Genomic DNA, 18685 nt, shown 5'->3' with positions numbered 1-18685 from the left:
CCCCGTGATAGCGTAAGGTTGAAACTTAGTTTAAACTAAGAATGCCAGTGATCAGCTGAAGAAGCAAAGTTTCCAAGCCGTGCGGGACCAGGAGGGATGCTGAGGAGGATGCCTGGACTTCTTGTGCTCGCTGGTAGTTCCCTTCTACCTGCCTCCTGCCGACCTCAGCAGAACTTAACTGCCACCCATGGGTGTTGTCTTTACAGCCTATTCAATTGTTGCTGGGTCTTCTCTCTTTGGTGGAAATCAGGGTGGAGCAGACACCCGTGTTGGCTTTTATGTGTGTGAACGTGGCATGCTTTTTATAAAAGGTGTAAGTGATGTAATGCCCTAAGTTGAAACTCTTATTGCCTGGCACTTCATTGTCTTTAACGTTTCCTTACATTCAGGAGATATTTCCAGACAAAAATGTCATGAAGTGAAGGCATTGATGTGTTATGGTCGATGTGTTGTGGGGTGTGGTTTTTTGGGGTTTTGGTTTTGTTTTTTTTTTTGCTTTGGGGAGAGTTACTTAACATCAATTGCCAGATAGGGTTCTGGAGAAAAAAGATAATTTGTGAAGGACTATATCTGCCTCTTCAAGTTAAGGCGTGCAAGTTGGCCCCAAAACCATATACATTGTTTAAGAGCACTGCTTAGTCCTTCTGTGGCTCCTAATGTGGATTAAATTTAATGTTCCTAATACTTTGAAAACAAAAAAAACCCTACAAAACTTTAGAAGGCCACCACAAATTCCTATTCATGCTATCCTTATGCATGTGAAAATGCTATCAAGAAATCAAAAGCCTATTTTTATTTTTAAATCCCTTGAAAGATTGTTGTTAGTTTTGCTTGCTGTTTTTTTTTTATTCCCAAGTTTTTGCCCTCTTGTCAGCTTCAGAATAATATTTATGTAAGAAATGGCTACAGTAAATGCTGATTAGCTATTGTGACTGGCTGGTGATTCCAACTTACTAATGAGAACAACTTGCAGTGGTATATAAACAATTTTTTGTGACTGCTAAGTAGTTGGCTGACAGCTGTGCTATATTAAACTGTAGGTAATCTTGTTTTACTTAAAAAAAATAGTAAACTTGCATCTCAGATCTCTCCGATAAAATTTCTAGTCTATGCGTGTTCAAGTTTCAAAACTCAAAGGCAGTGTTTCCAAATTACTTTTCTGCTAGGCAGCTTTGATACTTTAGAATTGTGAAAATCAGTAAAGAGATGCTCTGGGTAGTGTAGTATAACTAATAATAGTTTGTTGTTGCTTTGAGCAACCAAATTTTGTTTTGGTATTGGGTGGTTTGTTCAATTTTGCTGCTATCACCTGCAGTGAAATAGATTAATCCAAATGCAATGATCTTGATTTGTTTAGCAAATGGCAAGGAAAGGAAGTTAATGTAAAGAGTTTAATGTAGGTAAAGGAGATGGGGAAGACATCCAGGTTAGATTATTCTTTTTTTTTTTTTTGGCTTTTTAGGTTTCATGTATCATTAAGATACATCTTTCAAAATACAATATATTTTGATTAGCAACATAACGTTATCAGTATCGGCATTGGTATGCTGATGAGAAGCAATATAACGATGTGAAGCCAAGACAATGGGATGACCTGCTTCTCTAGTTAAGTGCTGTTGACTCTACCTACCCTTGATCTGGTGGGAAAAAGATTCTGTTGGTGTTGGTTGACTGATGGATTTGTTTTAATTTGTAGCACATTTTTAGGGCGAGTTGGTCGGTAGGTAGGTAGGTGGTGGGACAGGCAGATCAGTTTTGGAGCATGTGGTACATGAGCAGGTTTTTTTTTTCCTTAGGTTATGTTCTCTTGAAAACTTAAAGTTGCATATAAACTAGCCATCTTAAAATACTGCATCACCTGTTCTGAGTACGGACTTTAAACAGAATTCCTGTAGTTCAGTGCAAGAGAGACGGTAGTGCGTCTCTAGTCTGGCGATGCATTGTCTGCCCTCTGTGAAATAGCCCTTTTCCTCCCCGTGGAAGTCAGAAGGCTAGCCCGAGGAGCCAGCAGGGTGAAGCCACGAGCACCATGTCCTTATTAGTTTGAGGAAGTTCAAGAGTCTTGTCTGCTTTCGATTTTCAGCATAGCAGGGGCGTCTTGCCAAGCGTTACACATCATCTTTAACTTTCTGGGGCCAGTTTTTCCACGGTGGTTTGTAGCTGCTGTTGCCCTTTTAATTGAAGTTGTTTCGTATATGCATTTCTTGATCTACAGAATTACTAGTTATAATGAAATCGATCAGCAAACTGATGATAAAAGTCGAAGATAACCAGTCCACTATATTATCTCAATGCTGGATAGGTTAACTTATGAAATAGGTGGGATTTTTTTTTCTTTTTTTTCTCTTCCTAAATGGGGCAAGTGACTTTTGAAGAGACAGAAGCTTCCAAATCATGTGGGTCCAAGCTTAGCAGTTTTACAATTGCTGTACTACAAGGCGCCTAAATATTTATGATGTGCTGGACTTTTTTATCTGTTTATTGAGACCGCCTTTCATATTCCCACACTGATACGGACAGGACAGGAGGTGGGCATAGAGGACACACACAGGTGTAGGTCCCAGCTTGATTCTGGAATGGGAGGTTAATTGTGGTGGACTTCTCTTTTCCCTAATGGATAAAGCATGGTATTTAGGGGAGAGCCCTCTAATCATTTAATGTAGCACAGTTAGGGCTGCTTATGGGGAGGAAGGGGACGTAGTTGAACTGTTTTGTTGTCAGAGGGGGTAGTTTCTTTTCCATGTGTGAAGAACCTACTGCCAGGAGGAAGTACAGCTTTTGTTTTCTTTTGAGGGATACACCACATTTGAGATTAGTGACACAAGAACTTTCGTATTTATTAACAGTATTGATTCTCTTTTATTGTCTTTAAATACAGGACTGTCAATTTGAGGCTGGGGAACCACTTTAAGAGTATGTTTGCTTTACAAAAGCATTAAAATTACAGAAACAAATAGGTTTACTAGTTATGTTTCTATACCAACTTCCAAAAAACTGTTGGACTGTGAATAAGCCCCAAGCAAATGGTGTAGATGCAAAAATGGTGCATTTGTGAAACTGCCTAGTTTTGCTTACCAATTGTAAATTACACATCTGTGCCACAAATACTAAATTTGGAAAAGAGGTCTGATGATGTGAAGGAATTTCTGTCCCCCACGTTGGCAGCTAATAGTCCAGTTGACAAATGGCAGGAAGGAAACTGAAGTAAAAATAACACAAGGTTAAGTTGGCAGAGCACAGTTTCTACCATCGCATCTTCTTGTCATTTTAAATAAGCCATTGCTAATTGTTAGGCGAGTCAGATTCTCTTCTGTTCTTCCCAGTTTGTTTTATTGTTTCTTGTGCAGGGTATTATTTAATGGGAGATGCAAGGTCAAATATAAGCCAGTACATTTTAATTTATTTAAATTTTGGTCACAGTGTCAAGCTATAACTCTGAGGACAAAAGGAAAACAGATTTGCATGCAATGAAAATAATTTCATTGACTACTTAGTTCGGCATTTTCTGTATTTGCATACTGTACATACTAAAGCCACAGACTTGCAGAAGCCTCTCTGCAGTCATGTTGGACACTGAAAATGTTCCTACATGTGGGGCAAACTTCCAGTGCTTCGGAGGTGGAGAAGGCTAGGAAGAAGCCACTGCAAAGGAAAACAGAAGCCTTTGAGAGCTGAGCAGGCTGGATTTATATTCAGTTTTGGAACCAATGCTAAATGGATTAATTTCTCTTGAACCTTTTTATGAGGACTTGCTCCTAAATTGAAGTGATTATTGTTAAACTAAATAGACCTGCAGCACACTCCTGAGACTATCATGTCTCCTCCTGACCTCCCTGTTAACTGAGGTTTTCTTTTAAATCTTTGAAGCCTGGTTTAAAAATCAAACTCTGCAGTGAAATTATTCAAGAGGGTTGGCCTTTTCACCGAGTAGTTTAGTAGTAACTTCACAGTAATATTTTGCAGAGACTGAAATATTTCAGGTGAAGGTCCTAAATTTGCAAGTACTCCTGGGCATTTCTTTTCCTGTTGTAATTGAAGAGAGTGAGATCTTGGCAACGGTAAGGCTCTTGGTTGTTGTGTGATCTTATTGTCAAGTATTTTTAAAATAAACTGGAAAACCTAGTCTTTTTTTCCTCTCTTACCACGAGGAAATCCCCCTGAAACAGTTTTCCCTGAAGTCTCATAAATCTCTGTATAACACCTTCTCAGCTCCATTATCAGAGCTATTTAGTTATTTAGTTCCTTTTTTTAACCTGGTAAGAATGTAATTTGCTGCATCATTTATCCTCCAGCTTAAGCCTTGTGCAATTTATGTGCAATTTTTCACCCCCCCCCCAATGTTACATTAATCTGATACTTAAGGGAAAAGCTTTCCCAGATGCTAAACCAGAAATTTTGTGCATGCTCTTCTCTGTTAGAAGTGTGGTGGGATTTGTAAGGTACTTACCCTTGTGCAATAATATTGTGACTGCCATTTTAAATTTAAGGCAGAAAATACAGTACCTTCAATGAGTTACAAGAAAACCAATAATATTTACTGCTTTGTACTTGAAAACCATGCCCCTAAACTTGCTTTAGAAGGAGAATTAAGTTTTGTTATCACAATTTTATGGTTTGGATTGCTGTAGCAATATAATGTTCCATCTTTGCTCGCTTACCTCTGCTTTCCCGCCTTTGCTCCCTTCTTATGTTTCAGTTAAAGCCAGCTGCAACTTTTTCCTCTTGCTGTCTTTTCCCTGTGTCTCTCACTGAGCTTGCAGCCATTTCACCTATGGTCAATCCATCATTTTTAGCTAATTTTAACACAGAGGAGCAGCTTGGCTGTGTATAATGACAGTGGGCAAAAAACACCAGTCTGATTCACATCGTCTCGTGGTAATTCATTATGCTACCTTTAACTTTCCATGGTTGCCCAGAAATGGTTTTGTTGTGTTGTGATTTTTTTCTTTCTTTTTTCTTTCATTTCCATTCTTTGACTAAAAATGGGAGGCAAGAAAATTATATCCCACTCTTAAACTACTTGACCAAAAAAAGGCAATTAAATGGATGGCCCAGGGTATCCTTTTAACTACTAATGTCTTGTCCTGTTGAATTTCTTCCTAATAACTGTGTAATGTTTTAGTGCTTATTTTATAATTGCAAAACCTGTTTAAGTTGTGCACACGAGTCTTTGGATTGTGTTGTAGTGTGCTTAGCATAGTAGGGTCCTTTCTGTGAATGGAACGTCTCGGTGCTATGGTAATAAAAATAATAGTAATAACGTTTTGGTGGCTAAAGCATGTGCAGAAGGTGACAGTTTATTTCTAAAATTAGAGCTATGCGTTAATACAAAGTTTTTGAAGTGACATTGTGGCCAAAGGATAAGCTGCTTTTTTGTTTGGTAAGTTTTAACTCTGTTCTTTGACCTTCCCATTTTTAACATAGCTAGCTTGAAGATCTGTAGAGCAAAATTTCTTTGAATGAGGGAATTTGTCAGTATGAGTTTTTCAACAGTAAAGTCTTCTTTGTAGACCCTGTGCCTGCCTTACCCAGTGATCTAGGACTTCTGGGGTACTTCTGCAATCTCTGCACCAGATTTAGCCTAACAATGTAGGTGAGCAGGCTCAGCATGGACCTACTTGGTGGACTACCAGAAAAGAATGCATGTTTACCCTGAGGTCAGGAATGGGGTGGATTAGGAGGGAAAATCAAGGTGCACCAGAATGTCATGTGAGAATGATATGCTGCCTCCCTGCCAGTCAAAATTTCTAATGCATTTTGGGCTTGCATCCTTAAAAAACAGGAGGGGGGGGAACAACAAAAAAGGGAGGAAAAAAAAAAGAAAAAACAAAGACCTTCTGATAGTCAACTAAATATTTCCTAAAGCGGCCTAGTAAGGTCATATGTACATGACCAAGATGCAATTCAGTGTTCAGTCATTCACTGTTTCTTACTACAAAATAAAACAACAACAAAAATGCATATTACTATCAGTTTGTAATGGCGCAGCTTTACGTTGGAGATCGTTAGATTCTCTGCCACCTTGGAATTCCCATGTGCCATGAGTATGTTTGCTTTCTGATTTGAGCAGTGTCCCTTGGAAAAGGTCATGTCTGCAGTGTTTTTGGAAATTATATTTATTTTCCACAAGTGTGCAACTTCGAAACAGCTTAGCTACTTGCATCAGACTCTTCTTGTTCCAGGCAAAATAGCCTCAGAAACAGAATCTAGGGATGTGGGGTAGTTGGAGTATGAGTTCGTGGTTTTGTTACTGGCAGTTTTAACGGAAACAAATTGTAGTTTTTTCTTAGCTGTTGTTTACGTCAACATGCCATGAAATTGGCCTTCTTCTGACCACCCTGGCAGATAGCCTTCTCTGGCATTTTTAAACTACTATGCTAAATTAGTTAGCTTTTAAAAGGAATATATGCCTCTCTGGTATAGCAGGGTATTAACCTAGTGTCTGTAGCATCAACTAATTTTTGATTCATTTACTACTACAGTGACCTGCTATTACGTGCTTTCCCTGTCTCAAAGAAGAGGAACTGAGTTATTCACCGGGCTGTATTTTCACTAGAGGAAAAGCTTATGTTATCATTTGGTCAACTCCTAGAGAGGAGTAGGTAGTTTCCAAATGTACCAGCAAGTTGACATAAACAGTGGGCTCTTTCTGAGTCATTCTCCTGGAAAGTACCAGCAGTGTGTTCCCAGGGATTTTCATACATTAGCTATATGTGTGAACACCAAAAAATCCTGCCTTCCCTCCATGGCATAGGCATACTTTGAGTGATTTGCCCAGAGGTGCCCAGGCAGAAGAAGGAGCTGAGTTTGTGCACCAAAAAAATCAGAGTGGTATCACATAATGTATGCCTGAGGTGGAGGCTGTATTTGGCTGGCTTAACACAAAAAAGCCACGGGCTGGCTGTTCTTGCAGACTATCTGTCAATTCAGCCTTTTCAATACATGAAAAGGGGTGTGTGTGTGTTCTTCATGAACACTTAATCCAGAGATTAAGTGTCTCAGAAGACAGTCCTATGTTTGCAATTGCTCAGTACTGCAAGGCATCTGAGCTGATCTACCTAGGCATCGTTCTGTTCCTCAGCCTTTGCTGCAGGGGTTTCTAATTTACCTGTTTGGTTTTTAAATCAAAAAAGAAGATGGAGCCTGCCAGCAAAGGGAGGCAGAGCAAGATGAGCTTTTCCCAAAGCAACACAAGGCTGGTTGGGTCTTGGCCCAGGCAGAACTTTGAGCTTGGTCTTACCTGTGCCGAGACTTTCTCTCTGCCTTGCCTTTACAGGCAGGATTCAGACTGCTGCTTCTAGGCCTTGAACAGAAGAGAACAAGAGTCCTTGAACAGAAACTGCCTCGGCACTGGGTGTTGTTGTCGTAACATCTGCCCAGAGGATAAGCTAGAAGCAACTTGGGAATGATCAGAAACAGTTGTTACAGCGGGTGCAGCACATCTTCACTGCGTATAACACTGTTTTTTCAGGGAAGACAGATCTCAGCTGCACTGCTGTGTAACACATGCTGCCTGATACGATAATGATGGGTTGGGATTTTTTCAGTTTTCTTTTGGATGTCATATTTCGCTCTGCATTACTGGTCTTTGTCTCATTTCTGTCTTTGGAAGTGAAGAGGTCGTGGGCTATTGCGTTGAATACAGAAAGTTGTTGCTCCCGTACTCTTGTCTTGCAGTGGTAACAATTTCTATTTAATTGGTTAAAATTGTCTTCCCCGTGGTCATATGTTGGACGGCTTCAAAATGTTGCGTTGGTAGATCTAGACACTTAATTTGAGTAGTGGTGACACGCATCAGGCAAGGTGGCAGCTGTGCCTGTGAGCCCTGTATCTATGCATCAGTGAATTTCTTTTAGAAGCAGATAATTGCAAGGATTTTAAACAAAGAATGTAATCTTTAACCTTTGACAGTTTTTATATCTCCACCAAAAGTGAATGCCACTGCACTTGTGCTGTGGTCCAGTGTTGTCACTTTTCTATTAAGCACCAGCTCTTCTTGAGCTGCTTGATATTACCTAATCCTAATGTAAATCCGAGCAATATTGCACTCTGAAAGCTGACTTGCGTCTTCCTCTTTCAGTCTTTCCTTTATAAGAAATCAATGTTAATATGTAAAAATTGGACATCTACAGCTATTTCACTCTGTTAATTGAATTATGAGAAGCTTAAAAGGTAAGCTTAGTACATCACTGTTAAAGCCTACTGATGTCTTACAAAGATGTTGCACTCTTTTAATACGGAAGTCTAGCAGTATATTACTTGCATGCAGTGATAACTCTAATTGGAAACCTAATAGGATACAGGAGATTTCTAAGACTATAACAAATAATAACATATTATTTTTTAAGTCTGTGGGATTTTTTTATTGACAGTCCTTTGGGTTGAAGCTGGAAATAAAATGCAAAATGTTGAAATATTTCTCGTTGGTTCAGAGGGCTGTATTCAGTGCTAATCGCACATCACATTTCTTGAGTGCTGACGTGCTCCCACTGGGCAGTTCTGGTAATATAAACTCCAATAGTAAGTCGGTGCTAACAAAGCTCAAGTACCTGTTCCGTTCAGTAGCTCCATCTTTAGGGGGTGGAGGGGAGGATGTTCGCCGGCGCAACTTGCAGTAATGACAGTGTGTCAGTAGGTTGCCAATATGTAAGTAAAGAGGTGACTCCCTGGAGTGATGGCTAAGGGTGCCCCAGAGAGCCCTTTTCAGTAAGTTTGCACAGTTAAGCTGTTGTCTTTCAAGAAGTAGAGCTTCCTGCCAAAATACAACGCTCTTCCAGCCTAATGCACAAGCGCCAGCTGGAGAGTACCGAGTGCCCAAATGTACGGACCTGCGCAGGACAGGGACGTGGAGCGGGATGCCAGGAGTGTTCAGGCTGGAATGGCTTTTGCTTTAATTTAGTACCCATCTTGAGCGGCGCGGGGTTTTGCGTTCTGCACCGAGAAATCTTTCCCTGGTGACTGGTGTGTCACTTCGCAAAGAACCTGTCTGCCTTCTCTGCTTTCCTGCATGCTCCCCTTCCCCTGGAAACATGCTTTTAGTCATAGCTCTGCTGCTGTTGAACTGTGCACCAACATATTGTGAAGTTTTATTTTTAGTTTAATCTGAAAATAGAATTTTAGGTTTGATAACAGAACTAACTCATTTCTCTCCCCTGATTCCCCTGCTGTCAAGAACATGTTCACCAGTACTGCAAAGAGCGGGGAGTAAAGCATGTCTCTGATCCCTGCTGTTAGATTGAGAATTTATGTTTTTGTAATAGTATTTCTGTTTGTAACACTGTTACTAACACCTAGCAATCACTCTGGTTCCCTTCACATTAATCAAATGCATATTGTTGTGTATATATTGAATTTATTGGATTGCCTTCCCTCTCCAGTAATGCTGCTCCATGATTGTTATAATATGAAAAGAGCCTTTTTTTATCCTTCTGTCTTACATTAGCCTTGTTAAAAGAATGGGGAAAAAAGAGCAGCCTGGCTTTCATTGTATTAGGGCTGTTAAAATCCAGCCCCTTACAGAACAAGGGGAAAAGCGATTTCTGAAGTCATAGCACATCCATGATGGAAAAAGCTGTGTCAGCACCTCCCTTTTATGCAAAGGGAGTTTTCAGCTCTGGCATCTCCCTGATAAAATATGACCATAGCAGCACAGAAAGAAAGAGGTAGCAATGGAGTCCTAAACCATTAATGGCTTTATAGGTTGATCTGTGCTTAGAAATACTCAGTGACATATGGCATGCTACAGAATGCAAGTGTCTGAGGATCTCAGTAAAACTAATTTTTAACAAGCAGACGTTTGTGTTCTGCAACACCTTTAGTTTGTACTGCTCTTGTGAGCTGCTGGCAAGTTAGGGAGAATCTAGAATTAGACAAAGCTGATTTGAGAAAGTGCTGTTTTAATTTGACAGAGTGTTTTTAATTCCCCTTGCAAAAGCCGTTCCACAATACAAACAATATCAATGGGATGAGTTCATGTGGCTTTGGTTTAGAAATCAGTGTAGAAAAATGTATGAAAGTGTAGAAAATTTTGACATTTGAGTATTGTCATGTATTTGGCTTCCTTCAATATACAATGAGCAGTAATACAGGAATATATTTTAATTTTAAAGAACACACAAGATCAATAAAATCAACATAAGTCCTTAATTTATTTAGTATGGTCTTTGACGGGGTGCAGTTTCCTTAAGGCTGAGCTGAAAGAGCCATTTCTGAAATACAGTAGGAAATTGTTCTTTGGAAGTTAACTTTTCTGTTGTGTTGAGATTGTGTAGCTTGTTAAGTTGTTCTGGGCAATGCTTCTCTTACACGTGTTAGGAGAGATAAGATGAGAAAAAACATACCCTACCTCTAGTTTCTCAGCTTTACTAAGCAGTCTGGAACACTGATAAACCCAGGTAAGATTTCTGAGATTTTGGAAGTATTCGATCTACTAATCCCCAGCTTTACTCCAGGTGGTGTATGCAGTGTGGCACTGAAAACATTCTTCCATATCCTGCTTGGAGAATGTAAGGGGTCATATTTATTTGAACTGTGGTAATATTCCTAAACCATTTGGTTGTTTTTCTCTCTCAGTGCTGGCCCCAAAGGTGATAACATCTACGAATGGAGATCAACCATTCTAGGACCTCCAGGTTCAGTCTACGAGGGAGGCGTTTTCTTCCTTGACATCACATTTACACCAGAATATCCTTTCAAGCCTCCAAAGGTAAGAGACCTGTAGCTGATGTCTTATGTTATGAATGCTCAACAGACCATCAAGTAGCAAGCAGTGTTAATGGAATGTAGCCCATTTAAAAGCCACTCTCTTTAAGAACAAGCTCCTTCCAGATATTACGTTGGTTTCTATTAGCTAATGTTAATGGCTTTTCCAATCCACTTGCTCACTATTTTAGAGCTTGTTTTCTTTTTCCCTGATTCTGTTTATAAGAGGTCCTAAGCAATTAGCACAAGCATCAGGACAGGACTGAGAAACTGAAAAAGTAAATAAACTTGGGGAGAGGAGAAAGGATGCAAATACTTGTTTCTCAAACCACTGAGTTACCATAAGCATAATGGTTGTGTGTGTTTTGGCTGCTAAAGTAATATTTAATTTTTCAGTTTTGTTGGGTACTTGTGTTGTTCACTTACTTGTACAGTAAAAAACTTTTCCTGTAGGTGTGTTGTATTTGTGAAGCTCTTATGTTCCAGGGTGGTGGTGTGTTCCAGTGCTACAAGGCAAATACCAGTGCAAGTGAATGTTATCTTGTGGTTCACATACTTGTCCAGAGGAAGAGTGTTGGGTTACAAGAAGAGGTGGTTGTGTATACACTTCATGTTTGCCTTGTATCTGAAAGCGTTTATGTGCATGTTTAACTTTCTACTTAAAAGTAGTTGCACTGATGAGATAAACACCAATGACAGCCCCATCTTCAGACTTTGGATTAGTCTGCAGCAGGATGGACTCGCTGCCATAGTTCAGGCCATCAGTCCATCTCAGCAAAGACAGTGCTAATTGCTCATACCAGCCAAATTAAGGAAACTGTTCTTGCCAGCATAACTTCAGGGTTTCTGGTAGTATCAAGAAGACCTTAAATTCTACCCTTAAGCTAGGGCTCCAATTCACAAGCAGCATGGTCTTACCTTGGGGCATCTCTATTGATTTCCTGCTGATGCCTGTCCATCCCTCTTTGGAGATTCTCAGGCAGCACGGATGGTTCTCTTGTGTCTTGTGTTAGAGTTTAATTCAGTTCAGAATATTTTTTCATTATTTTGGTTTAATTGGTTTGCATTGGATGATTTATTGTCCAACTGACTATATGCAGTATCTTATGTCACGAGCCTGGTAAGCATTTAAAGAGGGAGCTTTTACCTTCTGCTGTGTGCTTTGCTACACCTTTGCTTTCTATGCTACAGGTCAGAAGCATTTATCATCCCAGGCTTATCCAGCCTGATGCCTTACAAGACCATATTATAAGTATGAGGGCTATTGATACAGCCCTATGTGCCAGTTTCCCTGGTGCAGAGTCAAAGATACAGTTTTGTCGTTCCAGCTCAGCCCTGCTTTCTGCTCTACACTTCTGACAGGGATCTCTTTGCCTTTATCTTTGGACCTAAACCCTCACCAGATGAAAAGAAGGGTGGGATTAAAAAAAAACCAAACCAGACACCACTTAGTGAGGCCTTAAGAGACTAGGTTAGTGGAGATTGACTGTATTGTAGCAGAGTTGTATTTAAATGGAGTCTTTCATCTAACAGAGCCCAAGTTGGTTTACAAACCACATATATGTATAGAAATAAGATACATACAGCTTCAGTCACATTGAGATGGGATATAAGAGAAACCATAGCAGTGCTCTGACAGAACGTACTTGTGCTACTTGGGTACTTCAGGTTTAAATGAGTAACTTTTCTTTTGCTGAGAACCAAAGACTCTTATAGCAGCTCCTGTGTTACCACATATGCTAGTTTTAATGAATAATAATGTGGAAAATATAATTATCATATTGCTTCTGCTTTATTCCTACTAATCTGTTGATTTCAGATTGTCCAACTGTTTGCAGTGATGGATAAATAATTTGTGGGTCATCTGGAAGTGGTAGGACTAATGTAATTACCATAGCCTTCCTATTTAGGGCAAGAAATGAAGCAGCAGCTAGTTGAAACAAAACCCAGTGTATCATTTTGATGATAAGCACTAGTAGAGCAGTAGAGTGGAGGTCATTTCAAAAGCCTTGACATCTGAAAAGATTAAGATGTCTAGAGTGAAAGGACTAGTTTCCCTTGAATCTTCCATGGTAAGCCTTGCAAGACCAGTGGAAGGAAACCTCTGCTGCCTCTTTGAGTCCTTGGTAATTCTTATGAGGACAGTCCCTGCTGTGGGCTGCCCTGTGGTGAAGTGTCTATAGTAGAACACATTTCATAACTCTAAAATGAAAAGCCATTAAAGGATTTACCTTCTTACAGTGAGGTGAAACTGGTCATCCTGGCAGGTTTCCAAGCCCTTAGGAATACGTGTGAGAAGGTGTTGAGGCTTAGCCACTACTGACAAATTCTGTGTGGTTGACAAGCATGCTAGAGATGTGTGATGAAGCATATACAGGTGCAGCCTTTCAGGACTGGGTCTAACTCCAGCTGAGGATTTGATTCAGTCTGTTGGAGCAAACTTTTGGGAGTAGGATGTGGCTATAGGAGAGCCAGAGGGTTGTGCTGGAAGTGATATTAACAGATTCCTGGAAGGATATTAAAGAGGTACTGCACTACTGTACTTGAGGCTGGAGAAATTAAAGGTCTTAAAATTTGACTTGGAAATGCACTGCACAGTACAAGGAACTTCAGTGGGAGAAATCTGATACAGGGACAGATACTCTCTCTCCTGTCCTAAGTATGTATAATGGAGTTCTTTTGCATTTATTGAGCATTCTATACAACACTTTGAAGATGTTAGCGTTAATCTGTTCTCTGCTTTTATGTTTTCTCATTTTGTGCGGTATTCTGGTTTTGCCTTTGTTTCAGCTAGCAATTGAGTCAGGCACATGCTGGGTGGGCCTGGATTCAGGAGAATCCAATAAACAAGTATAATTAGAATTTAAGAGTTCAGTATTTAGTCCTCAAGACAATTGCTATTCTTTTGTACTATTACAATGGACATTTTCCCAAGAGTTACATTATAGTTGGGCTAGATTTCATTTATCGAGGTGAAAACAGTAGCTTGTGTTGACCTGGTGTGTGCTTTGATCATTTGTATTAATAACCTCTAACCACTTCCTTCCCCCCACTCCCATTTTGCTGCTTGTGTAAAATAACCTCTGCTATCACTTCAGGGTAAGGTTGAGATTAGCTGCTTTTATGTCTTTTCAAAAGCTGTGCTTAACTCTGTGTAGTTACTGCATTAACGTAATCTCAGGTGGGACATTTCCAAAGCATTGTTCAGTTACACTGTATTTTTCTGCTATGCCACATGCTGTTCTCTTGACCCTGAATACCTTGTCCTACCTCCTGAGTAACTCAGTTTCTCTTGGTTTGGGTCTGAATCTGCTTGCTTATGTGATGATTTCCCGCCCCCCTTAAGGTGTAATGAACATTTACTTTAAACATTTTTGTTTGTTTTTAAGTGGGCCTCCAATTCCTCCCCTTCTCCCAGTTTCATTTGGGTTCCCTGCATGGCTGGCTTTTATACCATCAGCAAAAATGGTAAATGGCAAACAGCTGGACTACATGTGTCTAACACCATCCCAGTTCTGACTTGCTGCTTAAGTGAAAACAAATTTAGATTTTTTCCCACAGTGCTTTGGTTAGGTAGAGCTCCTCTAACTGGAGAAAACTGCTTTTGGTGCCATGGGTATAACCCTTAAAGATAGTATCTTAAGGTTCCTTAAGGAATCAGGCTGTTCTGCAAATATACGGGAGTCATCTTCCTCTCTTTTTCCCTCCTTCCCAAATAATTATTAAAAAGTAAGTCTAATCCTTAGAGGCAAACATGATTCGTGCTTTGTTATCAGTTATTAGTCAACTGGACTGAGAGACTGCCTGCAGAAATTGCTTTCTGCAATATTGAGTATTTAGCTTTTGTGCTCAGAATCAGGATTAACAACTTTCTGTCTTTACAAATTAGAACTCTTGGCCTCTCTGTTAATTTGGTCCTTATTGTATCAGCTTGGAAATACTCCATGCTTCCCCTTCTGGAAGTATTTAATCTGTTAAAATCATTACCTCACCTACCTTTGGAAGCCACCTTGGAAGGAGACCAAAGCTGCAGGTCAAATAGAGAAATACTGAGCAAGCAGCGAGCTGGGCTGAGGGCTGCTCAGGAACCCAAAGCAGAGCCATTGCCAACAACTGCAAATGCCACAAACTTCTGTTTTGCCTTAAACAGTATGGGTTGGGGCAGGTACCGCAGAGTCAGATCCACCCTCTGCTCAGGCTGGTGTACGTGGGCTTCCACCTGATTGTAGGGAGTCATTGCTGCTCTGCTGAGGGTTAGAGGATCTAGGAAACAAACATCGTTTTGGTTTCTTACCTGCTGTACCTCTAAGGTTCCCTAGGGAGAGAGCAGCAAGGGGGGGTTCTTGGTTTTGGAGTTGCAGCTTGTTGCAGAAGGTGTGGGAGGGGAACACAGCTCTCTGCTCTCTTGCAGACATTTTGCTATTCCCACCCATAATGTGCATAAGTGTAGCGATTTGGGGTTGGGTGGGTTGGTTTTTTTTTTCCTGTTTTAATCTAAAATCCAAGCAGCTTACAAGGAACAAAGCCGAAAGTCTCCCCGAGCGTGCAGTGTGGGTGGCTCCTATGTGACAAGTAACTGCTTTTGAGAGTCCAAAAACAGCCGGTGTGCTCTGTGCATCGTTCTTGGGAACACTGCGCGGATGCAGTGCACGGGGACACGCCAGGCACTGCGGTTTTGTAGCTGTCACCCCACCCCATGCCTGCTCCCCAAGCCTGTGAGGGGGAGGGTCACAGGCAAAATTTTTACATCAGGAAGACAGTAAAAAAAAATGAGGGTTGGCTGGCAATTTTATGTGTGGGCTGGTCTAATCTTGAGAGAAAGCACTAGTGTGTTCTTGTCGTACCGCACACTTACCGAGTGTGTTTCGCAAATACCCTCGTGACCTATAAACAGACAATAAAATTTGTGGGTGTGAATAGCTGACAAATTCTGAGGATTTACAGCATGAACCCGCTAACCTTTATTCACACAGATAATCCGAATTCATGCAAGTTCCACCAAATTTGTTGTCGCTGTTCATTCAGCGAGTCAGAGTAAGGCCTTTCTGCAGGTCACATTGTGTTCTCCTGAAAACGGCTTGCAGTGCTTTTGTTTCCCTTTCGGATAACTTCTGTGGCAAGCTGCCTGGCTCATTCACATCTCCCAAATTTTGAAATAATAAAATCCAACAAACTCCCCCAGTTGCTGAACTCTTAGAAGTGATGGGAGCCGTGATTCCAAGTGCCCTGGCCTGTCTGGGGGATTTTACAAATCCTTGGGAGCCCAGCAGGAGAAAAATGCTAGTACTAAAGCCCCAGGCCCCTTTGCCACCGTAAGCAAAAAGACAAAAGGTAATTAAAAAAATAAAATTAAAAACCCCCACAACCTGAGTATCCCAGTGACCGCAGGCACCCAAGGTTGGAGACTTGGCGGTGGTTTTGCCAGGAGATGGTACATGTGTGGTCGGCCGTGGGCCTGTGCTGAGGCCGCGGTGGTTCACCCCAGGGCTCTGATAAGCCACCCACGTTCTTCGTTTCGGTTCCCTTTCCGTCGAATGGGAAACCTGTGCCGTCACCTGTCGCGGCGCGTTGAACGCCGCTCAGGTGTACTTGGTGGCAGCGGTTGGGGGGGGGGGGTGGTCTGGAAACGGTACAGCCAGCCGTGTGCTCGGGAGGCTTTTATTTATTTATTTTTATTTAAAATCGGCCTCTCATCAAAGATGCCCCCGGGCCGTATCTGTTGCGTTGCCCTGGAACCACCGGTGCCCGCTGGGCAAGGCGGCTGCGGTGGGCCGAGGTGGGGGCGCCGGGGACCCGCCTGGGGAGCCGGGCCTGAGCTCCCGCCAACGGCCGCCAGAGGGCGGCGGCGGCCCGGCGAGAGAGCGCAGCGCGGCCCGGCCCGGCCCGGCCCGGCCCGGCCCGGCGGCCCCGCTTCGCCCCGGTCCCGTCGGACGAGCCGAGCCGAGAGGCCGGCCTCGGGCCCGCTTCTCCTCCGCGAGCGTGCGTGGGCCCTTCTCCTCTGCCCTCAGTTCTTGCTGCCCGTCACATCGCTACGGCAGCCGAGGTCGTGTGTCGCCGCGTCGCGTGTGGTTCCCCCGCAGGCCGGCTAATAGCCGTTTCTTGCAGGTAACATTTCGGACAAGGATCTACCACTGTAATATCAACAGCCAAGGCGTCATCTGCCTGGACATTTTAAAAGACAACTGGAGCCCGGCGTTAACCATTTCTAAAGTTCTCCTCTCCATCTGCTCCCTCCTCACAGACTGCAACCCGGGTAAGCCCCCTGCCTGGCCACGCCGGCCGCCTTGCACCCCACCCGGCTCCCAAATAACTTGGCCCTCGCCTCATGCTGTTGCCTTCGGCCAGCGCGGCTCTGGCCTCCAGCGCAGCGCGCTCCCCACGCCGGGGCAGCCGCAGAGGGGGCTGGCAGTGGTGGAGGTGATACACCTACCTGCCTGCTGTTCACCGCTCCTCAGGCTGATCCAGGAGGAAAGCGGTGGTCCTCCTCCTGCACGTGAAAACTCCTTCCTCTTCCGAACCAACTCTGGTTTTGGGTAAGGGTTAAACACTCTTCGCTGGTCTGTAGGACTGTAGTAATTCGGTAGCGGAGCTAAGAAAAGCCACACACAGTTCTGAAAACTGAGGGGATTAGCCTTTTCCTTTCCACCGTCTACTTGGAACCTGTGACCAACTAGGCCACAAGTAGTCCTCGCAGCTTCTCTAACCCACCCAGTTATCCACACCAGTTGAGGAATATGCCTTGGTTTGCAAAGTCAATTTTACAGGTTGTATTTCCATGTGTGTCTATAAAAGATGAGAGAAACACCGTAGTTTATGCTATATTATATGTAATAAAAATAAACTTATTGGAAAAATAAAACCTTTCTTAGTGATCTGATCTTTCCTAGAAGGCAAATTTATATCAATACAAGTGCGCGTAGCAATGAGTACATCCCAGGTGCTTTCAGAAGGGGTAAAATAAACCTGAAATGCATGAATTGGTGAAAGTCCTCGGTAATGCAAAATATGACTATTGGATTGTTGGTTTTAAACTCCTTAAAACTTTAATGGGGATTTCACTCTTTATTAAGTCATAGATTAGTATGTCACCATAAATACACACAAATCAATGACGATACAGACCATCAATTCAGTATATTTAGATTGTTGCAAGGTACCTTACCTGTGTAATTCCCTTGTATTAAATTCACACTTCAGCTTTATTTTTAAGTTTTTATTCAGTAACTTGTCTGAAATAAGTGGTTTGTTTTCTTTTCTTTTCAGCTGACCCCCTGGTTGGAAGTATTGCCACTCAGTATATGACTAACAGAGCAGAGCATGACAGAATGGCCAGACAATGGACCAAAAGATACGCTACATAAATTGGATTTTCGTCAAACTCTTACATTATTCGTCTGTGATGGAAAGAGCTGCTTATGATTTTGAAGGGGTGGGGGGAGGGAGGGTGCTGGTAAAGAGTAGGGTATTTCTATAACAGATTTTATTCAGTCTTTTATTTCCTAAGATTTTGTTGTTGTAACTTAAGGTATCTTGCTACAGTAGACAGCTAGGATTGGGAATAGCATATTTTAAGACTGTAATTAGTTCAGCAATATTAGCTCACATATAGTACCGAGAAGAATGTAAACTTCTTAGAGTTCCTTGGTTTTCAGTTTGCTTGCAGTATGTAAAAGATTAAAACAGCTTAATTTTGTACAGGTACATATGTTGACATTTATGTAAAAGTCCTTTCAAGACTCTACACACTGTTTTTGCTTTTTGTTTTGTTTTTGGTTTAGGGGGGGTATTTTTTTCTGGGTTGGGTTTTTTGGGTTTTTGGGGGGGTTTTTTGTAAAAAGATGTCAGGATTGTTTTCCCCTATGGAGGGCACATTGGTATTTAACAAATCCTTTTTAAAGACTGTCATCTCATGATCTGTGATACGGAGAGGTGGATATATGGCCTCATCTATGAAATGAGAAGTAGTTAATGTATTATTTTATAA

General features: G+C 41.8%; 1 protein-coding gene across 3 annotated transcripts in view; it reads left to right on the top strand.

The window, feature by feature from the left end:
• The window catches only part of LOC309417907 (ubiquitin-conjugating enzyme E2 E2), a gene marked incomplete at both ends in the record, with an annotated part of 320158 nt that extends 302096 nt beyond the window's left edge, over window positions 1-18062 (top strand). For all 3 annotated transcript variants that reach the window (XM_082015531.1, XM_082015528.1, XM_082015529.1), the window contains 3 exons: window positions 10573-10705; window positions 16807-16954; window positions 17965-18062. In XM_082015531.1, coding sequence (XP_081871657.1) covers window positions 10573-10705; window positions 16807-16954; window positions 17965-18062 — 379 coding nt within the window. The remainder of the gene's footprint in view (window positions 1-10572; window positions 10706-16806; window positions 16955-17964) is intronic.
• Between the last annotated feature and the right edge of the window lie 623 nt (window positions 18063-18685).

This window comes from Phaethon aethereus (genome assembly GCF_964289735.1).
Source record: "Phaethon aethereus genome assembly, chromosome: 2".
NCBI classification, from domain to species: domain Eukaryota; kingdom Metazoa; phylum Chordata; class Aves; order Phaethontiformes; family Phaethontidae; genus Phaethon; species Phaethon aethereus.
This window is presented reverse-complemented; position numbering and strand designations above follow the sequence as displayed.